General features: G+C 52.1%; 1 protein-coding gene across 6 annotated transcripts; it reads right to left on the bottom strand.

Annotated features, from left to right (window-relative positions):
- AHNAK (AHNAK nucleoprotein) lies at positions 1–22,520 on the bottom strand. 6 transcript variants are annotated; one of them, XM_031943382.1, is made up of 7 exons: positions 22,375–22,519; positions 21,450–21,606; positions 21,105–21,292; positions 14,680–19,035; positions 9,848–14,596; positions 5,693–7,738; positions 1–5,470 (listed from the first exon to the last, which is right to left on the bottom strand). In XM_031943382.1, the coding sequence occupies exons 2-7, from the start codon at positions 21,604–21,606 to the stop codon at positions 932–934; spliced, it is 16,035 nt and encodes a 5,344-aa protein (XP_031799242.1). In that variant the 5' UTR covers positions 22,375–22,519; the 3' UTR covers positions 1–931. The 6 variants fall into 6 exon arrangements, with proteins under 6 accessions (XP_031799242.1, XP_031799243.1, XP_031799246.1 ...); XM_031943383.1 differs by having other exon boundaries at positions 1–7,738; positions 9,848–12,724; positions 13,532–14,596; XM_031943386.1 differs by having other exon boundaries at positions 1–8,218; positions 8,417–14,596; positions 22,375–22,520.
- Positions 22,521–23,177: the final 657 nt, after the last annotated feature.

Genomic DNA, 23,177 nt, shown 5'->3' with positions numbered 1-23,177 from the left:
TCCAGATTACTTGTTAGCGGCTTTATTTGCATTTTACAGCATGAATTTTCTTACATTCGAAATTAATTTGGCATTAAAGTGCTGGATTCTTAATCAGGTAACATTGGTTAAAAAGCATCCATGACAAATATCGGAAAAGTGGCAGTCGCTGGTAAAAACAACTCATATAGTACAAAGTATGTAAACCCCAGACAAGTGGGTCAGTCACTAACAGCTGAGAAGCAGTCTAGCCCCCTCTCACCAGGAGCGCCCAAAACTGGTCACAACTACCAGCCGGGGGGAGAACGGACGTGCTAAAAGGCACCATCGCCACCTCCCCACCCAAAAAACCAAAACAGAACCAATTTTCCTGGGAAAAACTTCTCTCTGCCATCCTGGTGTATGTCTGATAGACAGGACAATTTTGGAATATCAGCCATCCTTGGAGGCCAAAATAGAAGTCTTGCCCCACCCTCTCCCACCCCCTCCCATCCCTTGCAAATAAAAGCCTATCCCCCCCCCAAAAAAAAAGGCATCGAATGGACGTCAGATTTCTACGACCCCAACACTGAAAAGATTCTGTAAAAATGAAAATAATAAACACAAGGCTTGCTTAGTAAACAGATGCTCTCAGCATTTAATGAGCAAACTGAACTTAGGAAGGCAAAGAAGGCTTATTTGGCAGAAAGGCCGGCCTGGAAAAGACCCCGACGACAGCAATCCAGCTACTGCGGTTGTTACCAGCGCAGCCCCGACTCTCCGCCCCGAACCCGGATCGGCCCCGGATCGGCCCCGGATCGGCCCCGGGTCGGCCCGACCTCCATTTTTATTGCTGATTTTGACCTCGAATCAATGTTTGGAAGTTTATATACAAACACACAGAAGCCTATCTACCGTCAATATATATTTATATATATATATACACGTGAACACATACAAAGGGCTTCCCTTCTCACTTTTTAGAAACCGTCAGCTCCATCTCCGGCAGCTGGGTGCCCACCTTCGACCCGCTGTCATTGCTCGATGACGAAGACAGCCTGGACTTCTTGGAGGCCAGGGACACCCCGCTTCCCTGGAGCTTTCCTGTCTCCTCATCGCTCCCGGTGACCTCATAGTGACCTTTACTCTTTGACCCCAGCCCACCAAAGGTGCCAAACTTGAGTTTGCCATGCTTTCCTTTGACCTTCCCACCCTCGATGGACACTTCCCCACTTCCAAATTCGAGCGTGCCCGTAGGAGTGACCGGGGCAGAATGCTCTCTCTCATCACTGAAGGAGCTCGACCGGTGGCGGGGCTTTTTGCTCTTAAAAAAGGAGAATTTGCCTTTGGGGGAAGATGCCTCTGCCTCGGCCTCCCCGTCCAGGGAGCCCAGGCTGGCCTTAGAGCTCTTGAGGTCTCCCTTGGAGCCGGAGATGGAGACCTCGGGGGAACTCGTGGCACTCCCCTTGCCTTTGGCTTTGGAAAAGGTAAATTTGGGCATCTTGATTTTGGACTTTTTGAGTTTAATGTCTGCCTCATCCCACTCCCCTTCCCCAGCTCCGGCCTGGACACTGCCTTCCACTCGAGGGAAGTTCACATCCACCCCGACTTCTCTGCCCACCAGCTCCCGTTCTGAGGAGGTAAACTTGGGGATCTTCATCTTGGGGAATGTTACCCTTCCAGAGCCACCTTCCAAGTGAACGCCCTGCAGCCCCCCCTGGCCTTCCTTAATGCCTCCTTCTACCTTTGGTCCTGAAACATGGATCCCCCCAGCCAGCTCGAGAGCAGAAGAGACCTGGGGTCCTTTCCACTCTCCACCCATGCCTTTGATGTTCACGTGCCCGCCCCCGACGCTGAAATCCGGAGCCCGGACACCCCCGGAGACATCCACCCCGCCTTGGATCTTCGGTCCCTTCAAGCCGATGCCCCCCAAGTCTGCTGCCGAGATCTCGGGCGATGAGAGCTTGAACGCGGGACCCTGGAGGCTCACGTCGGGAGCCGCTCCGTGGAGGCCGACGCCCGGACCCGAGAGCTTCCCCGTCGGGAGTTTGACGTTCACATCCGGCAGCTCGCCTTCACACCTGGGCAACTGGATACCCCCTTCCAAGCCTCTGATGTTGACGCCGCCAAGACTCCCTGCCACGGCAGGACCCTTGATGTCCCCGCTGGCCCCAAAGCCCCCTTTTATTTTTGGTCCTTCCAAGTTAAAATCCACCTCGGACGAGATCTGGGGCCCTTTCAGGTCCACACCTCTGAGGTGCACATCCGGCCCAGAGCCCTTAAGCTCCGGCCCTGTGGCATTAAGGTCCAAATGAGCCCCCGGGGAGGAGATGCCAAAATGGGGCAGCTTCATCTGGGGGAGCTTGATGGCCCCTCCGGGTGCCTCCAAACCGACAGCCGGGGCCTCCACCGACACTCTGGGGCCCTTGATGTCACCGGCCACATCCAAATCTCCCTTCAGACTCACATCCGGCACGCCGACGTGCATTTTGGGGGCGTCTAAATTGAGGTTGATGCCAGGGACTTTCACTCCTCCCTCTGCCGAAAGTTTCCCGCCAGCTCCTTTGAGGTCAAGGCCCGGGGTGTCCACACTTAGCTTGGGACCCGCGACACCTCCGGAAACATCCAGATCGCCCTTCAGCTTTGGTCCTTTCAAATTTAAGTCAAGGTCCGGCCCAGAGAGGTTCACGGACGGCAGGCCCCCCTTCAGAGTCACATCTGGCCCCTCGAGCTTGAGGTTAGGGGCACTCACTCCTCCCTCGAGAGAGGGAAGCTGGCCGTGAAAATCGGCTCCTCCGCCCTCCACCTTCACTCCGGGGACTCCGATCTTGGGCAAGGAGAACTTGGGGAACTGGATTTTTGCATCTGGACCCTTCAGATCGATGTCCGGTCCTTCCAGATCCACTTTGGGGACATCACCCTTTATCTTTGGTCCTTTCAAGTTGACGTTTACATCAGGGACAGACACTTGAGGAGATGAGATGCCAAAGGAGGGGGCTTTGATTTTAGCACCGGGGACTTCGATGTTGATGTCAGAGGCGTCCAGGTTGCCTTGAACACCGGGCAGTTTCAGGTCTCCCTCGAGCTTTGGCCCCGAGAAATCGACACTCCCGCCTGGGCCTTTGAACTTGGGCGCCTTCAGATGGACGTCAGGCCCTTCCACGGTGCCACTGGGGAGGCTCCCGCTGAGGCCAACGGACCCGACCTCCAGCCCGGGCCCCTTGAGCCCAGCTTTGATTCCTGGAGATGAAATTTCCAAGCCAGGTGTTTGGATTTCCCCTTCCAGTTTGGGGCTGGGAAGGGGGGCCTCTGCTTTGAATTTGGGAGATTTGATATCAAATTCCACGTCAGGGAAGTACATTTTTCCAAACATCGGCTTCTTGGTTTTGGGAGATTTCACGTCCACTTTCAGAGAAGCATCTGGGGCTGCCACATTGACATCCAAGTCTGGAGTTTTGAGACTGGCATCGATTTCACCCTCGGGGGCGTTCAGATCAATTCCCTGTTTTTTGGCCTTGATCTTAGGGCCACTCATATGGATCTTGGGCATTTTAAACTTCATTTTCTTGCCCTTCCCACTAACGTTGACATCTGGAGTTTCGACATTCAGCTCTGCTTCTGGAACGCTGACGTCTAATGAAGGGGATTTGATGTCAGCCTTTGGGCTTTTAGCCCCAAAGCCAAATTTAGGTTTCTTAAATTTTGGGATTTTCACATCCGGCCCCTCAACGTTCAGATCTGGGCCCTCAATATCCAAACTGGGTGCTTGCAAATCCACCTTGGGGCCCTTCAGGTCGAATTCGCCACCTTCTATCTTGGGACCAGAAACGCCAAACTTGGGGGACTTGAGATGTAAGTCGACATCGGGAGCAGATACTTTGGGCCCAGAAATGTCTAGTGATGGCATTTTCAAGTTTGGACCACTTAATTTGGCATCTGGGCCATGGAGATCCAAACTGGGACCCTGGAAGCCAACTTCGGGACCCTTCAGATTACCTTCAACTTTAGGGATGGACACATCAAAATCTCCCTTCACTTTGGGCCCTTTCAAATTCAAGTCAATATCAGGCATGGAGATCTTGGGGGCCTTGATGTTCATCTCGGGCATCTTGAATTTGGGGCCCTTCAGTTTCCCTTCGGGACCTTCGATACTTAGGTCAGGGGCCTCAATGTCCACCTTGGGGTCTGAAATGTCGATGTCTGCTTTGGGCAGGCTCACGTCCACCTCCGGGCCCTCACCCTTGAACCCCGGCATGCTGAACTTGGGCATCTTCACCTTGGGCATCTTCAGGTTCCAGTCTGGCCCGTGGACGTCCACATCTGGGGCACTGACGTCCACTTTGGGGCCCTTGATGTCGAGCTCGGGGCCTTTCAGGTCCCCTTCCACCTTGGGAAGGGACACATCCACGTCTCCCTTCAGCTTTGGCCCCTTCAGGTTCAGATCAAAATCGGGCATGGAGATCTTGGGGGCCTTGATGTGCATGTCGGGCATCTTGAACTTGGGGCCCTTCAGTTTCCCTTCTGGGCCCTCAATGTCCACATCTGGAACATCGACGTCCACTTTGGGGCCTTTGATATCTATCTCAGGGCCCTTTAGGTCACCTTCCACTTTGGGCAGGGAAACATCCACGTCTCCCTTCACTTTGGGGCCTTTCAGATGTAAGTCAAAGTCGGGCATGGAGATCTTGGGGGCCTTGATGTTCATCTCAGGCATCTTGAACTTGGGGCCTTTGATCTTCCCTTCTGGCCCTTCAATATTCACATCAGGAGCCTCGATGTCCACCTTGGGGCCTGAGATGTCGATGTCTGCTTTGGGCAGGCTCACGTCAACCTCCGGGCCCTCTCCCTTGAACCCTGGCATGCTGAACTTGGGCATCTTCACTTTGGGCATTTTCAGGTTCCAGTCTGGCCCGTGGACGTCCACATCTGGGGCGCTGACGTCCACTTTGGGGCCCTTGATGTCAAGATCAGGGCCTTTCAGATCCCCCTCTACCTTGGGAAGGGACACATCCACATCCCCCTGGAGCTTGGGGCCCTTCAGGTTCAGGTCCACATCAGGCATAGAGATTTTGGGGGCCTTGAGATGCAGGTCAGGCATTTTGAATTTGGGGCCCTTCAGCTTTCCTTCTGGGCCGTGAATGTCAAGGTCAGGTGTATCTATGTCCAATTTGGGGCCTTTGATATCCACTTGAGGCCCTTTCAGATCACCTTCCACTTTGGGAAGAGACACATCAATGTCTCCCTTCATCTTGGGGCCCTTCAGGTTCAAGTCAATTTCATTCATGGAAATCTGGGGGGTCTTGAAATGTACATCAGGCATGTGGAATTTAGGACCTTTCAGTTTCCCTTCAGGACCCTCAAAGCCCAGCTCAGGACCTTTGAGATCCACTTGAGGCCCCTTGAGATCTCCCTCCATCTTGGGAAGAGAAACATCCACATCTCCCTTCAGCTTAGGGCCTTTCAGGTTCAAGTCAAAGTCAGGCATGGAGATCTTGGGGGCCTTGATATGCATGTCGGGCATCTTGAACTTGGGGCCCTTCAGTTTTCCTTCTGGGCCTTCAATATTCACATCTGGAACATCAATGTCCACTTTGGGGCCCTTGATGTCAAGCTCGGGGCCTTTCAGGTCCCCTTCCACCTTGGGAAGGGACACATCCACATCTCCCTTCAGTTTTGGCCCCTTCAGGTTCAGATCAATATTGGGCATGGAGATCTTGGGGGCCTTGATGTGCATGTCGGGCATCTTGAACTTGGGGCCCTTCAGTTTCCCTTCTGGACCCTCAATGTCCACATCTGGAACATCAATGTCCACCTTGGGGCCTGAGATGTCGACGTCTGCTTTGGGCAGGTTCACGTCCACATCGGGACCTTCCCCCTTGAACCCTGGCATGTTGAACTTGGGCATCTTCACTTTGGGCATTTTCAGGTTCCAATCTGGCCCATGGATGTCCACGTCTGGGGCATCGATGTCCACTTTGGGGCCTTTGATATCTACCTCAGGGCCCTTTAGGTCACCTTCCACTTTGGGCAGGGAAACATCCACATCTCCTTTCACTTTGGGGCCTTTCAGATGTAAGTCAAAGTCGGGCATGGAGATCTTGGGGGCCTTGATGTTCATCTCAGGCATCTTGAACTTGGGGCCTTTGATCTTCCCTTCTGGCCCTTCAATATTCACATCAGGAGCCTCGATGTCCACCTTGGGGCCTGAGATGTCGATGTCTGCTTTGGGCAGGCTCACGTCAACCTCCGGGCCCTCTCCCTTGAATCCCGGCATGCTGAACTTGGGCATCTTTATCTTGGGCATTTTCAGGTTCCAGTCTGGCCCATGGACGTCCACATCTGGGGCGCTGACGTCCACTTTGGGGCCCTTGATGTCAAGATCAGGGCCTTTCAGATCCCCCTCTACCTTGGGAAGGGACACATCCACATCCCCCTGGAGCTTGGGGCCCTTCAGGTTCAGGTCCACATCAGGCATAGAGATTTTGGGGGCCTTGAGATGCAGGTCAGGCATTTTGAATTTGGGGCCCTTCAGCTTTCCTTCTGGGCCGTGAATGTCAAGGTCAGGTGTATCTATGTCCAATTTGGGGCCTTTGATATCCACTTGAGGCCCTTTCAGATCACCTTCCACTTTGGGAAGAGACACATCAATGTCTCCCTTCATCTTGGGGCCCTTCAGGTTCAAGTCAATGTCAGGCATAGAGATCTTGGGGGCCTTGATGTGCATGTCAGGCATTTTAAACTTGGGCCCTTTTATTTTCCCATCTGGACCTTCAATTTCCAAGTTAGGGGCCTCAATGTCCACTTTAGGTCCAGAGATATCGATGTCTGCTTTGGGCAGGCTCACGTCCACCTCTGGGCCCTCGCCCTTGAACCCCGGCATGCTGAACTTGGGGAGCTTCATCTTGGGCATTTTCAGGTTCCAGTCTGGGCCATGGACGTCCACATCTGGAGCCTCAATGTCCACTTTGGGGCCTTTGATGTCCACATCTGGAACTTTCACTTCACCTTCTATCTTGGGCACAGACACATCCATGTCTCCCTTCACTTTGGGGCCTTTCAGATGCAAGTCAAAATCGGGCATGGAGATCTTGGGGGCCTTGATGTTCATCTCGGGCATCTTGAATTTGGGGCCCTTCAGTTTCCCTTCAGGACCTTCGATACTTAGGTCAGGGGCCTCGATGTCCACCTTGGGGCCTGAGATGTCAATGTCTGCTTTGGGCAGGTTCATGTCCATCTCTGGGCCCTCACCCTTGAACCCCGGCATGCTGAACTTGGGCATCTTCACCTTGGGCATCTTCAGGTTCCAGTCTGGCCCGTGGACGTCCACATCTGGGGCACTGATGTCCACTTTGGGGCCCTTGATGTCGAGCTTGGGGCCTTTCAGGTCCCCTTCCACCTTGGGAAGGGACACATCCACGTCTCCCTTCAACTTTGGCCCCTTCAGGTTCAGATCAAAATCGGGCATGGAGATCTTGGGGGCCTTGATGTGCATGTCGGGCATCTTGAACTTGGGGCCCTTCAGTTTCCCTTCTGGGCCCTCAATGTCCACATCTGGAACATCGACGTCCACTTTGGGGCCTTTGATATCTATCTCAGGGCCCTTTAGGTCACCTTCCACTTTGGGCAGGGAAACATCCACGTCTCCCTTCACTTTGGGGCCTTTCAGATGTAAGTCAAAGTCGGGCATGGAGATCTTGGGGGCCTTGATGTTCATCTCGGGCATCTTGAACTTGGGGCCTTTGATCTTCCCTTCTGGCCCTTCAATATTCACATCAGGAACCTCGATGTCCACCTTGGGGCCTGAGATGTCGATGTCTGCTTTGGGCAGGCTCACGTCAACCTCCGGGCCCTCTCCCTTGAACCCTGGCATGCTGAACTTGGGCATCTTCATCTTGGGCACCTTCACATTAAAGTCTGGCCCGTGGACGTCCACATCAGGTGCTTCAAGATGAACGTCTGGTGCCTTGAGATCTATTTTAGGACCTTTCAGATCGCCTTCCAAGGTTGGGCCTGCTACATCCAGGTCTCCCTTCACTTTGGGGCTTTTCAGGTTTAATTCTACATCAGGCATAGAGACCTTGGGCGAGGAAATGCTCAGGAAGGGCATTTTGAACTTCGGGCCTTTTGCTTTGCCCTGCACCTCCACATCGGGGGCATTGATATCCACCTTGGGGCCCGTAATGTCGACCTCGGGCTTTTTGAGTTTGGCATCCACCTCTGGGGTTTGCACTTTGGGGCCTGAGAAGTGAAACTTGGGAAGCTTGAAACGGGATTTCTTAGTCTTGCCCTCAATGTTGACTTTAGGGGCTGCGATGTCAAGCTCTGGGCCCTTTATGTCCACCTTGGGGCCTTTGATGTCACCTTCTAATTTGGGGGCAGAAACATCAACATCTCCCTTGATTTTGGAGCCTTTCAAATTCAGATCGATCTCTGGCATGGAAATCTTGGGCATGTTGACATGCATGTCGGGCATTTTGAGTTTGGGGCTTTTGCCATGGATGTCAATATCTGGGGCATCGATGTCCAGCTTGGGGCCTTTGAGGTCAAGAGATGGCCCTTTCAAGTCACCCTCTACTTTTGGAAGGGTCACATCGACATCGCCTTTTATTTTTGGACCCTTGAGATTGAGATCCAAGTCTGGCATTGAGATCTTCGGAGCCTTAATATTCATCTCGGGCATTTTAAATTTGGGGCCTTTCACTTTTGCATCTGGACCCTCAATGTTAATGTCAGGGGCCTCAATGTCCAATTTGGGGCCTGAGATGTCGACGTCTGCTTTGGGCAGGCTCACGTCCACCTCCGGGCCCTCCCCCTTGAACCCTGGCATGCTGAACTTGGGCATCTTCATCTTGGGCATCTTTAGATTCCACTCTGGGCCATGGACGTCCACATCTGGAGCTTCAATGTCCACTTTGGGCCCTTTGATGTCCACATCTGGAACTTTCACTTCACCTTCTATCTTGGGCACAGACACATCCACGTCTCCCTTCACCTTGGGACCTTTCAGATGCAAGTCAAAATCGGGCATGGAGATCTTGGGGGCCTTGATGTTCATCTCGGGCATCTTGAATTTGGAGCCCTTCAGTTTCCCTTCGGGACCTTCGATACTTAGGTCAGGGGCCTCGATGTCCACCTTGGGGCCTGAGATGTCAATGTCTGCTTTGGGCAGGTTCACGTCTACCTCTGGGCCCTCTCCCTTGAACCCTGGCATGCTGAACTTGGGCATCTTCACCTTGGGCATTTTCAGGTTCCAGTCTGGCCCGTGGACATCCACATCTGGGGCACTGACGTCCACTTTGGGGCCCTTGATGTCGAGCTCGGGGCCTTTCAGGTCCCCTTCCACCTTGGGAAGGGACACATCCACGTCTCCCTTCACTTTGGGGCCTTTCAGATGCAAGTCAAAATCGGGCATGGAGATCTTGGGGGCCTTGATGTTCATCTCGGGCATCTTGAATTTGGGGCCCTTCAGTTTCCCTTCGGGACCTTCGATACTTAGGTCAGGGGCCTCAATGTCCACCTTGGGGCCTGAGATGTCGATGTCTGCTTTGGGCAGGCTCACGTCCACCTCCGGGCCCTCGCCCTTGAACCCTGGCATGCTGAACTTGGGCATCTTCATCTTGGGCATCTTCAGGTTCCAATCTGGCCCATGGACATCCACATCTGGGGCGCTGACATCCACTTTGGGACCCTTGATGTCAAGTTCAGGGCCTTTGATGTCCCCTTCCAACTTAGGGACTGAAACGTCCATGTCTCCTTTTACTTTGGGACCCTTCAGATTCAGGTCAATTTCTGGCATTGAGATCTTTGGAGTTTTAAAAGGTAGGTCAGGCATCTTAAACTTGGGACTTTTCCACTTCCCTTCTGGCCCTTCGATATTCACATCAGGAGCCTCGATGTCCACCTTGGGGCCTGAGATGTCGATGTCTGCTTTGGGCAGGTTCACGTCCACCTCCGGGCCCTCTCCCTTGAACCCCGGCATGCTGAACTTGGGCATCTTCACCTTGGGCATCTTCAAATGCCAGTCTGGCCCATGGACATCCACATCTGGGACACTGACGTCCACTTTGGGACCCTTGATGTCGAGCTCGGGGCCTTTCAGATCTCCTTCCACCTTGGGAAGGGACACATCCACATCTCCCTTCAGCTTTGGCCCCTTCAGGTTCAGGTCCACGTCGGGCATAGAAATCTTTGGAGCTTTGATGTGCATTTCGGGCATTTTAAACTTGGGACCCTTGATCTTCCCATCAGGGCCCTCAAGGCTCACATCTGGAACATCGATGTCCACCTTGGGGCCTGAGATGTCGATGTCTGCTTTGGGCAGGTTCACGTCCACCTCTGGGCCCTCCCCCTTGAACCCTGGCATGCTGAACTTGGGCATCTTTAATTTAGGCATCTTCAGTTTCCCTTCTGGCCCATGGATATCAACATCTGGAGCTTCTACATCCAATTTAGGGCCTTTGATATCAAACTCTGGTCCTTTCAAATTTCCTTCCACCTTTGGAAGAGACACATCAACATCTCCCTTTAACTTAGGAGCTTTCAAGTGTAAATCAATGTCTGGCATGGAAACCTTTGGAGCCTTGAAGTGCATGTCGGGCATCTTGAACTTGGGGCCCTTCACTTTCCCTTCTGGCCCTTCAATGTCCACATCTGGAACATCAATGTCCACCTTGGGGCCTGAGATGTCGATGTCTGCTTTGGGCAGGCTCACGTCCACATCGGGACCCTCCCCCTTGAACCCCGGCATGCTGAACTTGGGCATCTTCATCTTGGGCATTTTCAAATGCCAGTCTGGTCCGTGGACATCCACATCTGGGGCACTGACGTCCACCTTGGGGCCTTTGATGTCCACATCTGGAACTTTCACTTCACCTTCTATTTTAGGAACAGACACATCCACATCTCCCTTCACTTTGGGGCCTTTCAGATGCAAGTCAAAATCAGGCATGGAGATCTTGGGGGCCTTGATGTTCATCTCGGGCATTTTGAACTTGGGGCCTTTGATCTTCCCCTCGGGGCCCTCTAGGTTTACATCTGGAACATCAATGTCCACCTTGGGGCCTGAGATGTCGACGTCTGCTTTGGGCAGGCTCACATCCACCTCCGGGCCCTCCCCCTTGAACCCTGGCATGCTGAACTTGGGCATCTTCATCTTGGGCATCTTTAGATTCCACTCGGGCCCATGGACGTCCACATCTGGGACGCTGACGTCCACTTTGGGGCCCTTGAGGTCAACATCTGGAACCTTCACTTCACCTTCTATCTTGGGCACAGACACATCCACATCCATATCTCCCTTCATTTTGGGACCTTTCAAATGCAAGTCCACATCTGGCATGGAGATCTTGGGGGCCTTGAAGTGCATGTCGGGCATCTTAAATTTTGGACTTTTCCACTTGCCTTCAGGTCCTTCGATATTCACATCTGGCATATCAACATCCAATTTGGGCCCTTTAACATCCAATTCTGGGCCTTCTATTTTGGGAGCAGAGACATCCACATCTCCTTTGATCTTAGGGCCCTTCAAGTTGAAATCCACATCTGGCATGGAGATCTTGGGGGCCTTGAAGTGCATGTCGGGCATCTTGAACTTGGGGCCCTTCAGTTTGGCATCCGGGCACTCCAAGTCCACATCGGGTACCTCGACATCCACCTTGGGGCCCTTGAGATCTCCCTCCAATTTGGGCACAGACACATCGACATCCCCCTTCAATTTGGGGCCTTTCAAATGCAAGTCCACATCGGGCATGGAGATCTTAGGGGCCTTGAAGTGCATGTCGGGCATCTTGAACTTGGGGCCCTTCAGTTTGGCATCTGGGCACTCTAAGTCCACATCTGGAACATCAATGTCCACCTTGGGCCCAGAAATGTCAACGTCTGCTTTGGGCAGGCTCACGTCCATGTCTGGACCCTCTCCCTTGAACCCCGGCATGCTGAACTTGGGCATCTTCATCTTGGGCATCTTCAAGTTCCACTCGGGCCCGTGGACGTCCACATCTGGGGCGCTGACGTCCAACTTGGGCCCCTTAATGTCCACATCAGGAACCTTCACGTCACCTTCTAACTTGGGCACAGACACATCGACATCCATGTCTCCCTTCACTTTGGGACCTCTCAAATGCAGGTCAACATCTGGCATGGAGATCTTGGGGGCCTTGAAGTGCATGTCAGGCATCTTGAACTTGGGGCCCTTCAGTTTGGCATCCGGGCACTCCAAGTCCACATCAGGCCCCTCGACATCCACCTTGGGGCCCTTGAGATCTCCCTCCAACTTGGGCACAGACACATCGACATCCCCCTTCAATTTGGGGCCTTTCAAATGCAAGTCCACATCGGGCATGGAGATCTTGGGGGCCTTGAAGTGCATGTCGGGCATTTTGAACTTGGGGCCTTTCAGCTTCCCTTCTGGCCCTTCAATGTTCACATCTGGTGCTTTAATGTCCACCTTGGGCCCAGAAATGTCAACATCTGCTTTGGGCAGGCTCATGTCCACTTCTGGACCCTCTCCCTTGAACCCCGGCATGCTGAACTTGGGCATCTTCATCTTGGGCATCTTCAAGTTCCACTCGGGCCCGTGGACGTCCACATCTGGGGCGCTGACGTCCAACTTGGGCCCCTTAATGTCCACATCAGGAACCTTCACATCACCTTCTATCTTGGGCACAGACACATCCACGTCCATATCTCCCTTCACTTTGGGACCTCTCAAATGCAGGTCAACATCTGGCATGGAGATCTTGGGGGCCTTGAAGTGCATGTCGGGCATCTTGAACTTGGGGCCCTTCAATTTGGCATCCGGGCACTCCAAGTCCACATCGGGCACCTCGACATCCACCTTGGGACCCTTGAGATCTCCCTCCAACTTGGGCACAGACACATCGACATCCCCCTTCAATTTGGGGCCTTTCAAATGCAAGTCCACATCGGGCATGGAGATCTTGGGGGCCTTGAAGTGCATGTCGGGCATCTTAAACTTGGGGCCCTTCAGTTTGGCATCCGGGCACTCCAGGTCGACATCAGGTCCCTCGATGTCCACATTGGGACCTCTGATATTAACTTGAGGACCTTTCAAATCTCCTTCCAGGTTGGGAGCAGACACATCCATCTCCCCCTTCAATTTGGGGGCTTTTAAATTCAGGTCCACATCAGGCATGGATATTTTCGGAGCTTTGATGTTCAGTTTGGGCATCTTGAACTTGGGGCCCTTCAGTTTCCCTTCTGGCCCCTCGATGTCCACATCTGGAGCCTCAATGTCCACCTTGGGCCCAGAAATGTCAATATCTGCTTTGGGCAGGCTCACGTCCACATCCGGACCCTCCCCCTTGAACCCCGGCATGCTGAACTTGGGCATCTTCATCTTGGGCATCTTGAGGTTCCACTCGGGCCCATGGACGTCCACATCTGGGGCCTCGATGTCCAACTTGGGCCCCTTAATATCCACATCAGGAACCTTCACATCACCTTCGATCTTGGGCACAGACACATCCACATCCCCCTTCAGTTTGGGGCCTTTCAAATGCAAGTCCACATCTGGCATGGAGATCTTGGGGGCCTTGAAGTGCATGTCGGGCATCTTGAACTTGGGGCCTTTGATCTTTCCTTCTGGGCCTTCGAGATCAACATCCCCAATGTCCACATCCACCTTGGGAGCTTTTAAGTCCACTTTAGGTCCTGTCAGGTCTCCTTCTACTTTGGGGAGAGAAACATCCAGGTCACCCTTTAATTTAGGGGATTTCAAATTGAGTCCAACATCAGGCATGGAGATTTTATGCGTCTGGATGTTCATGCTGGGCATCTTGAACTTGGGGCCTTTGATCTTCCCCTCAGGGCCCTCTAGATTCACATCAGGAGCCTCGATGTCCACCTTGGGGCCTGAGATATTGATGTCTCCTTTGGGCAGGTTCACGTCCACCTCCGGGCCTTCTCCCTTGAACCCCGGCATGCTGAACTTGGGCATCTTCACCTTGGGCATCTTCAAATGCCAGTCTGGCCCATGGACGTCCACATCTGGGGCACTGACGTCCACTTTGGGGCCTTTTAATTCCACATCTGGCACCTCCAAGTCACCTTGTATCTTTGGAACTGTGACATCATAGTCTCCCTTCACCTTGGGACCTTTCAAATGCAAGCCGACATCTGGCATGGAGATCTTCTGGGGCTTTATGTTCATCTCGGGCAGCTTGAATTTGGGACTTTTGAATTTTGCATCTGGCCCTTCAATGTTCACATCTGGTGCTTTAATGTCCACCTTAGGTCCTGAAATGTCAACGTCTGCTTTGGGCAGGCTCACGTCCACTTCCGGGCCCTCGCCCTTGAACCCCGGCATGCTGAACTTGGGCATCTTCACCTTGGGCATCTTGAGGTTCCACTCGGGCCCGTGGACGTCCACATCTGGGGCGCTGACGTCCACTTTGGGGCCCTTGATGTTCACATCAGGAACCTTCACGTCACCTTCTAACTTGGGCACAGACACATCAACATCCATGTCTCCCTTCACTTTGGGACCTCTCAAATGCAGGTCAACATCTGGCATGGATATCTTGGGGGCCTTGAAATGCATGTCAGGCATTTTGAACTTGGGGCCCTTCAGTTTCCCGTCTGGGCCTTCAATATTCACATCTGGAACATCAATGTCCACCTTGGGCCCTGAAATGTCAACATCTGCTTTAGGCAGGCTCACGTCCACTTCTTAATGTTCACATCTGGTGCTTTAATGTCCACCTTGGGCCCTGAAATGTCAACATCTGCTTTAGGCAGGCTCACGTCCACTTCTGGGCCCTCGCCCTTGAACCCCGGCATGCTGAACTTGGGCATTTTCATCTTGGGCATCTTGAGGTTCCACTCCGGCCCGTGGACATCCACATCTGGGGCACTGACGTCTACTTTGGGGCCTTTGATGTCCACATCAGGAACTTTCACATCACCTTCAATCTTGGGCACAGACACATCCACATCCCCTTTGAGTTTGGGGCCTTTGAGATTCAGGTCAACATCTGGCATAGAGATCTTCGGGGCCTTGAAGTGCATGTCGGGCATCTTGAACTTGGGGCCCTTCAGCTTCCCTTCTGGGCCCTCAATGTCCACATCTGGAACATCAATGTTCACCTTGGGGCCTGAGATGTCGACGTCTGCTTTGGGCAGGCTCACGTCCACATCTGGACCTTCCCCCTTGAACCCTGGCATGCTGAACTTGGGCATCTTCATCTTGGGCATCTTCAGGTTCCACTCGGGCCCATGGACGTCCACATCTGGGGCACTGACGTCCAACTTGGGCCCCTTAATGTCCACATCAGGAACCTTCACGTCACCTTCTAACTTGGGCACAGACACATCGACATCCATGTCTCCCTTCACTTTGGGACCTCTCAAATGCAGGTCAACATCTGGCATGGAGATCTTGGGGGCCTTGAAGTGCATGTCGGGCATTTTGAACTTGGGGCCCTTCAGTTTCCCTTCTGGGCCTTCTATGTTCACATCTGGAACATCAATGTTCACCTTGGGGCCTGAGATGTCGACGTCTGCTTTGGGCAGGCTCACGTCCACATCTGGACCTTCCCCCTTGAACCCTGGCATGCTGAACTTGGGCATCTTCATCTTGGGCATCTTCAAGTTCCACTCGGGCCCATGGACGTCCACATCTGGGGCACTGACGTCCAACTTGGGCCCCTTAATGTCCACATCAGGAACCTTCACGTCACCTTCTAACTTGGGCACAGACACATCAACATCCATGTCTCCCTTCACTTTGGGACCTCTCAAATGCAGGTCAACATCTGGCATGGATATCTTGGGGGCCTTGAAGTGCATGTCGGGCATTTTGAACTTGGGGCCCTTCAGTTTCCCTTCTGGGCCTTCTATGTTCACATCTGGAACATCAATGTCCACCTTGGGCCCTGAAATGTCAACATCTGCTTTGGGCAGGCTCACATCCACATCTGGACCTTCTCCCTTGAACCCCGGCATGCTGAACTTGGGCATTTTCATCTTGGGCATCTTCAGGTTCCACTCGGGCCCATGGACGTCCACATCTGGGGCGCTGACGTCCACTTTGGGGCCTTTGATGTCCACATCAGGAACCTTCACATCACCTTCGATCTTGGGCACAGACACATCCACATCCCCCTTCAATTTGGGGCCTTTCAAATGCAGGTCAACATCTGGCATGGAGATCTTGGGGGCCTTGAAGTGCATGTCGGGCATCTTGAACTTGGGGCCCTTCAGTTTGGCATCTGGCCCTTCAATGTCCACATCTGGAACATCAATGCCCACCTTGGGCCCAGAAATGTCAACATCTGCTTTGGGCAGGCTCACGTCCACGTCTGGACCCTCTCCCTTGAACCCCGGCATGCTGAACTTGGGCATCTTCACCTTGGGCATCTTGAGGTTCCACTCGGGCCCATGGACGTCCACGTCTGGGGCGCTGATGTCCACTTTGGGGCCTTTCAGGTCCCCTTCCAGTTTGGGAACTGAAACATCATATTCCCCCTTCACTTTGGGTCCTTTCAAATGCAAATCCATATCTGGCATAGAAATCTTGGGGGCCTTGATGTTCATCTCCGGCATCTTAAATTTAGGACCTTTGACTTTCCCTTCTGGCCCTTCAATATTCACATCTGGAACATCATTGTCCACCTTGGGCCCAGAAACATCAACCTCGGCTTTGGGCAGGCTCACATCGACCCCTGGACCCTCCCCTTTGAACCCCGGCATGCTGAACTTGGGCATCTTCACCTTGGGCATCTTGAGGTTCCACTCGGGCCCATGGAGCTCCACATCTGGGGCACTGATGTCCATTTTGGCCCCTTTTAGCTCCACATCTGGGACTTTGACTTCACCTTCTACTTTGGGAGGGGTCACATCATATTCTCCCTTCACCTTGGGGCCCTTCAAATGGAAGTCTGGCATGGAAATCTTTGGGGTCTTGATGTTCATCTCAGGCATCTTAAACTTGGGACCCTTGACTTTCCCTTCGGGGACCTCCACGTTCACATCTGGACCTTCAATGTCCACTTTGGGCCCGGAAACATCGATGTCTGCTTTGGGCAGGCTCACGTCCACCTCCGGGCCCTCGCCCTTGAACCCCGGCATGCTGAACTTGGGCATCTTCATCTTGGGCATCTTGAGGTTCCACTCGGGACCGTGAAGCTCCACATCTGGGGCGCTGACGTCCACCTTGGGACCCTTCAGGTCCCCTTCCAGCTTTGGAACCGTGACATCATATTCTCCCTTCACCTTTGTGCCTTTCAGGTTGAGATCGACATCGGGCATGGAGATCTTCGGGGTTTTGATATTCACCTCCGGCGCTTTGATGCCAGGCCCTTTCAGTTTTCCCTCTGGGCCTTCGAGGTTGACCTGTGGGGCTGCAATGTCAATACTGGGCCCTGAAACGCTGATGTCTCCCTTGACCTCTGGCCCTTCCCCCTTGATCCCCGGCACGCTAAACTTGGGCATCTTCATCTTGGGCATCTTCAGGTGCCACTCGGGTCCGTGGACGTCCACATCCGGAGCAGCAACCTCCACTTTGGGGCCTTTGATGTCCATCTCAGGGCCTTTGACTTGCCCTTCGATCTTTGGGAGGTCCACCTGACCCTTTATCTTGGGGGCAGCTACGTTCAAATCAACGTCAGTCATACTGATTTTGCAGGCCCCCGTTTTCCCAGATGGGATGCCAACCTTGGGCCCGGTCAGGGATCCCTCCAGGCCGGGTGCCTTGATGTCCACTGTGGGTTCTTTCATGACTATCTGAGGACCTTTTACGTCCCCTTGTATTCCTGGACCTGAAACCTTTATATCCCCTTTCAATTTGGGGGACCCAAGGCTTAGGTCTACATCCTGCATGGAGATTTTAGGTTTCTGAATGATCATCTCTGGGCTCTTGACTTTAAGGTCTTTGATTTTGCCTTCTGGCCCACCGACGGCCACCTCCGGCAGGCTGACGTTGCCAGTGACAGTGGGCAGGTTCACTTCTCCCTCGGGCAGTTTTACATCCACAGCCACTCCTTCCCCTTTGGAACCAGACACAGAAAACTTGGGGACTTTCATCTGGGGCATTTTCAGTTTTCCACTCACGCCATGAAGGTCGATTTCCGGAGCTCCAAGTTCCACAGCAGGGCCTTTGACACCGACCTGCCCCTTGGATACCGAGACGTCCAAACCTCCAGCCCCTGGAAGTGTGGCGCCTTTGGGACCGAAGTCACCCCCCAAAGTCGGGGTTGTGATCGTGGGACCCTTCAGCTTTCCTTCGACTCCCTCAACATGGACGGACGGAGCCGTGACTTCCAGCTTCGGCCCCTGGATACTCCCGCTCACTGCCACGCCCGAGCCGGCGCCCCCGGGCCCCACAGAGACGCCTGGGGAGCAAACACCCAGGCCGACCTCTGGGCCCTGGACCTCAGGCCCCGCTCCCGAGAAGCCAAATTTGGGTAGCTTCATGATGGGAATGGTGATGTTATCAATGGATGGGCGCTGGAGGTCGACAGTCCCGCCTCCCAGCGAAGCCGAAGCATCGATTCCGGGAACCCGGATCCCAGAGCCAGCCCCGGCTCCTCCTTTGCTTCCCAAGTCAACAGAAGCAGAGCCTTTGGTATGAACAGAGACTTCCGGCTTTCCTTCTACCTTCAGGCCCTTACCGACACCGCCGGCCGCCAGGCCTTCCACTTGGATCCCCGGCGCGGTGACCTGCACCTTGGAGTGGCCGGCCCCAGCCGCTCCCGGCCCTTGGAGCTCCGGTCCAGTTGCCTTAAAGTCAACACTATAGCCTGTGGTCTGAACGGTGGCCCCGGGGCTTTGTGGCAATCGAATGACCGTCTTCCCGTGGACGGTTTCCACGTCCACCTTGGAGAGCTCCGTCAGCTCGTGCTTTGGAATCTTGATCTTGAATTCGGGGCTGTTGATGTCGATCTCCCTGGCCCCCTCTCGGCCCGTCACGTCCACCGTGTAGGCCGTGACCTTTCTGGTCACCGTGATGGTGCGGCTCTGGGTCTCCCCAAGCTCGACCCCTTCCAGCCCGTCCTCCGACTTCAGCCGTGGCTTGATCTTTGTGGTGTAGATCCGCTGGTATTCCTCATCATCCCCGCTCTGCAGAAAGAGACACCACAGCAAAGATTGCAGCTGAGCCTGACTGAGTCCACCACCGTCCCAGCCGGAGGTCAGCTAAAATCTGGTTTTCTGACTTCCAGAAGCGGGCACCCCATGGAGCCCCACAGAGCCCCACGGGGAGATCCCCGCGGGACAGAGCAGAGGCTGGGGCATACTGATGGAGAAAACCGGGAGCCCAGGGGAGACCCTACTGTGGAGTGGGAGCAAATTGGTAAAAACAAACAAACAAACAAATAAACAAAGGAAAAGAGATGGTTGGGAAAAGATGGTGTCTGAGAGAAAAGAAAACTCATATCTTATGCAATCTGACCAATACCCACCACCAATTGGCAAAAAAAGAAAAAAAGAGGAAATTCTAGTCAAGGGACCAAATACTGACAGGATCTGAGACATTTGAGGGAACTAAATGAGAACTGGAGGAAAATGGCAGCCAAGTGCCATGAGAAATTTGTTTAGTTAGGACTAGGGGACAAGGCAGGTTTTTTCATTTTATAGCTAAATTTTTTGTTCACAAAGCCAGTGCAAAAGGACCCATACATTGTTGAGGGACTGGTTGGCTGCTCGTTTCCTAGCTCTCTGAATGGGAACTACCCGAGCCCAACTGCCTCAGTCTGACTGGGAGACAGCCCTGGTTTCCCAAAGGTTGTGCCCCACAGGCCCAAGCTCCAGCAAGTCCATGCCGGAAAGGCCTCAAATACGCGTCCTATGATGTCAGGGTTTTGTTGTTGTTGTTCAGGGAATTTGGGAAGCATTGGGGTTTGGGTTTTGATTTGGAGGGAGGCCTTTCTTACAAAGAAAGAAAAAATCCATGTGCCCGGAAAAGTGAATTAATGCTTGCTAACTGACCAACTGATTAACCCAGGTGAGCTCAACCATCTGGGCCACAGGGAACTTCTTGATCTGAGTAACCCTTGAAGCTCATCTCCCAAAATGTGCTGGGGGCTGGGCTCCACATGGAGGAAACCACAGCTTCCCGAATGACAGACTGTCTGTGGAACAGCAGACGACCACGGGAGTTACTCCCAGGGCCAATCTGGACCCTGCAGCTAAATGGCTGGCCTTCCTTAACGACTGATCAACAGGAGCACAAGGTTTTAAGCCAGCAAGGTTATGAGTCGCTCCTGAAGTCTATGAGTTTTGGATATGTCTATAAATATTCTTTGCTGTCTAGGGAAGGGGGTGGGAAGGAGGGAGGGAGAAAATTTTGGAACACAAGGGTAAATGTTAAACACAAGCCATGCATGTATTCTGAAAATAAAAAGCTATTTTAAAAAAAGAAATTTTAAAAGTCCATTAAAAATGTGGAGAGCAGCTCTTTTTGTGGTGGCTAATAACTGAAAATCAAAGGGATGCCCCTCAATTGGGGAATGACTAAACAAGTTGGGGCATATGACCATGATGGAATATTTGCTCTAAAAATGACCAGAAAACCTGGAAAGACTTATGTGAACCGATACAAAGCGAAGCGAACAGAACCAGGAGAACACTGTACACAGCAACAGCAATACTGTCCGATGAAGAATTGTGAATGACTTAGCTCTTCTCCGCAATACGGTGATCCGAGACAATCCCACGGGACTATTGACGCCGAGTAGCCATTGAATCCAGACTGAAACATGCCATTTTCCCACTTTCTTGAGCAACTTTTTTTAAAGACTTCTTGTACAAAATAAGGAAATGTCTTATATAACTATTCATGAATAACCTAAATCGGATTTCTTACCCTCTTAGGAAGGGTGGGAATGGAAAGGGAGAAGGAGATAGGACTTTAAAATGTTTTTTTTTTTAATTAGAAAAAATAAAATAGTGGAGATTTTTTAAAAAGTCTGTTGATTGGTCAACTTGTTATTTGATTAAAGGATATAAGAGTTGTGGCTTCAGGGGGCACCCTTTGAGATTAGGACAGGCCAGATAAGTGATTCCATGAGAATGGCAGGGTCAAGAAGAGGAGAAGTCCAAGAGAACAAGGAGAGAGAGATGAAGGGGACAGAGGAGCAGGGCCTTGGCACCCAGGGAGCTCAGAGGGGAGGGCGTGGACACATACTCACCAGCACTACCTCAGAACACCGTCCGAAGGCGCTGTCGTGGGACCAGGTCTGACCGGGCTCCGGGGAGCGGTCTCCCTTGCGGTGCAGCTTCAGGCCCACTGTGTGGTGCCCCATGGTATTCAGAAGCTGTGTCACCTCACCCGATTGCAGATTGTCAAAGTAGATGGTGGCCCCCACAATCTGGTCCCCTGAAGCAGAAGGTACGAGAAATGTGGCCAAGAATGCTGGGGCTGGGGGTGGGGGCAATTCCCCACTTAGAGATCTCCTCTCCCTTTCTCTACTTACCCACCTACCCCCCCATCTCATCCTGCTCCATCCCCCTTCCCAGGAGCAGCCATCCCTTACCCTCCTTGACCACGCCAGTGCGTGCCGCAGGGGAATTCTGCATGACTTGCTGCACAAAGACACCATCATCTGTCTGCTCAATGGTTAGGCCATGGGAACCGCTGCCCTGCCAGTTGGGCAAGAGCAGCTCCCTTGTGGGCTCTTCTTCCTTCTCCATCTGCAACGTCAATGAGGTTGGCACAGGGTGATTACAACAAAGATTAAAGGGCTTTCCTGGCTAAGAGTTCAAGTTCACTTCAATAAGCATTTATTAAGCACCTACTGTGTGCAAGGCACCATGTGAGGTGCTGGGAATACAAAGACAAAAATAAACCGATTCCCACCCTCAGGGAGCTTCTGTTCTTCTGATTCAGGAACTCTCCATCGACACCAGGAGATGTGACAATTCTCATATGATATTAGAATCTCAAAATTTAGGACTGGATGATTCCTTGAAGGAAGAAGTATGATACAGTAGATATATCTGACCTCAAAGTCTAGAAAGGTCTGGGTTCAGATTCTGACCCTCTGATACATACTGGTTGTTTGACCCTGGACAAATCATTTGCCTTCTAAATGTAATAGGACCAAAAATTGAAAAGGTCTTGATCTGAATTGGTAGAAAGAAATGCCTCTCTTGGAGTTCCCTAAAGCAATGGAATTGCAGGACTCTTGGCCAGCCCTATCCCTCTGGAACTTCAGAGACCATCTAGTCCAACCCAATCATTTTACAGATGAGGAAACTGAGGCCCATAAGGACCTGTAAAGTACATTTTACAGATGAGGAAACTGAGGCCCATAAGGACCTGTAAAGTACACATGTAACCTGTGTGCCTCTAGGACAACAAGCTTCTCTTTCTATCCAAGACCTCACACTCCATAATGCCAAGTCAGCGTGTACCACCAGCCCTCTCCAGTTTTTTCCCCAACCATCTAGCTTACCAACCTTTTACAGAAACTTATTTGGGAGCGAAAGCCTTGCCAGGAACCCGCCCCTCCTTCTGCTTTTCCTCTTTCTCTTCTTCCTCTCACTCTTCGGGAATCTCCTTCCCACCTCCTTAGCCTGTAAGGAAAATTGACAACGAGGTTAGCATTTGTGGCGGGAGAAAGAGTTGGACTTAAAGTCAAGAGATCTAGGTTTAAACCATGCCTTCTCTCAGACATTTATTAGCTGTCACCTGCCCTCTCAGAGCTCAGTTTCCCTATCTGTGAAATAGGTATAATGCCTATACTACAGGGTAGTTGCAAGCAAAGGCTTTCTTTGTTTTCTTTTGCTTCCCCCCCCCCCAAACTGTATAATGCCATAGAAATGGAAATTATTATTTTCTGGAATCTTCTTCAACAAGATGTCTTCAGTCAATCAGCCAATCATAAAGCTTTTATTAGGCACCTGCCACGTGCCAGAAAGTGTGCGAGAAACCAGGGATAGGAAAACAAAAATGTCTTCAAAGAGTTTCTATTTCGAGAGGAAAGAAGGGAGACGAGCATGTACATATGTAACTATAATGTATACAAATATATCCTATAATTATATATAACATATAGCATGGTATAGAAAGTATATTCATATATTATGGATAGTATAACACATAGTTGATATAAATATTTGTGTATATGTATATAAATATAAATGAACACATATGTCATTAAGATAAGGTAATTTGGAGAGAAGGCATCAGCCATTGGGGCAATCAGGAAAGCCCTCAGATGAAAGGTGGTACTTGAGCAGAAAACTGAAGGAATCAAGAA

This window comes from Sarcophilus harrisii, chromosome 6 (genome assembly GCF_902635505.1).
Source record: "Sarcophilus harrisii chromosome 6, mSarHar1.11, whole genome shotgun sequence".
Classification (NCBI taxonomy): Eukaryota; Metazoa; Chordata; class Mammalia; order Dasyuromorphia; family Dasyuridae; genus Sarcophilus; species Sarcophilus harrisii.
This window is presented reverse-complemented; position numbering and strand designations above follow the sequence as displayed.

What these genes read in the sequence shown, in the direction of transcription:
- AHNAK (XM_031943386.1), bottom strand. Translation starts at nt 21,606, where the DNA reads ATGGAGAAGGAAGAAGAGCCCACAAGGGAGCTGCTCTTGCCCAACTGG. An exon ending in GGTGTTCTGAGGTAGTGCTG is followed by an intron (nt 19,036 to 21,104) that starts GTGAGTATGTGT and finishes CTCTTTCTGCAG; the next exon opens with AGCGGGGATGATGAGGAATA. An exon ending in TTGACATTTCAGGGCCCAAG is followed by an intron (nt 14,597 to 14,679) that starts GTGGACATTAAA and finishes TCAGGGCCCAAG; the next exon opens with GTGGACATTGATGTTCCAGA.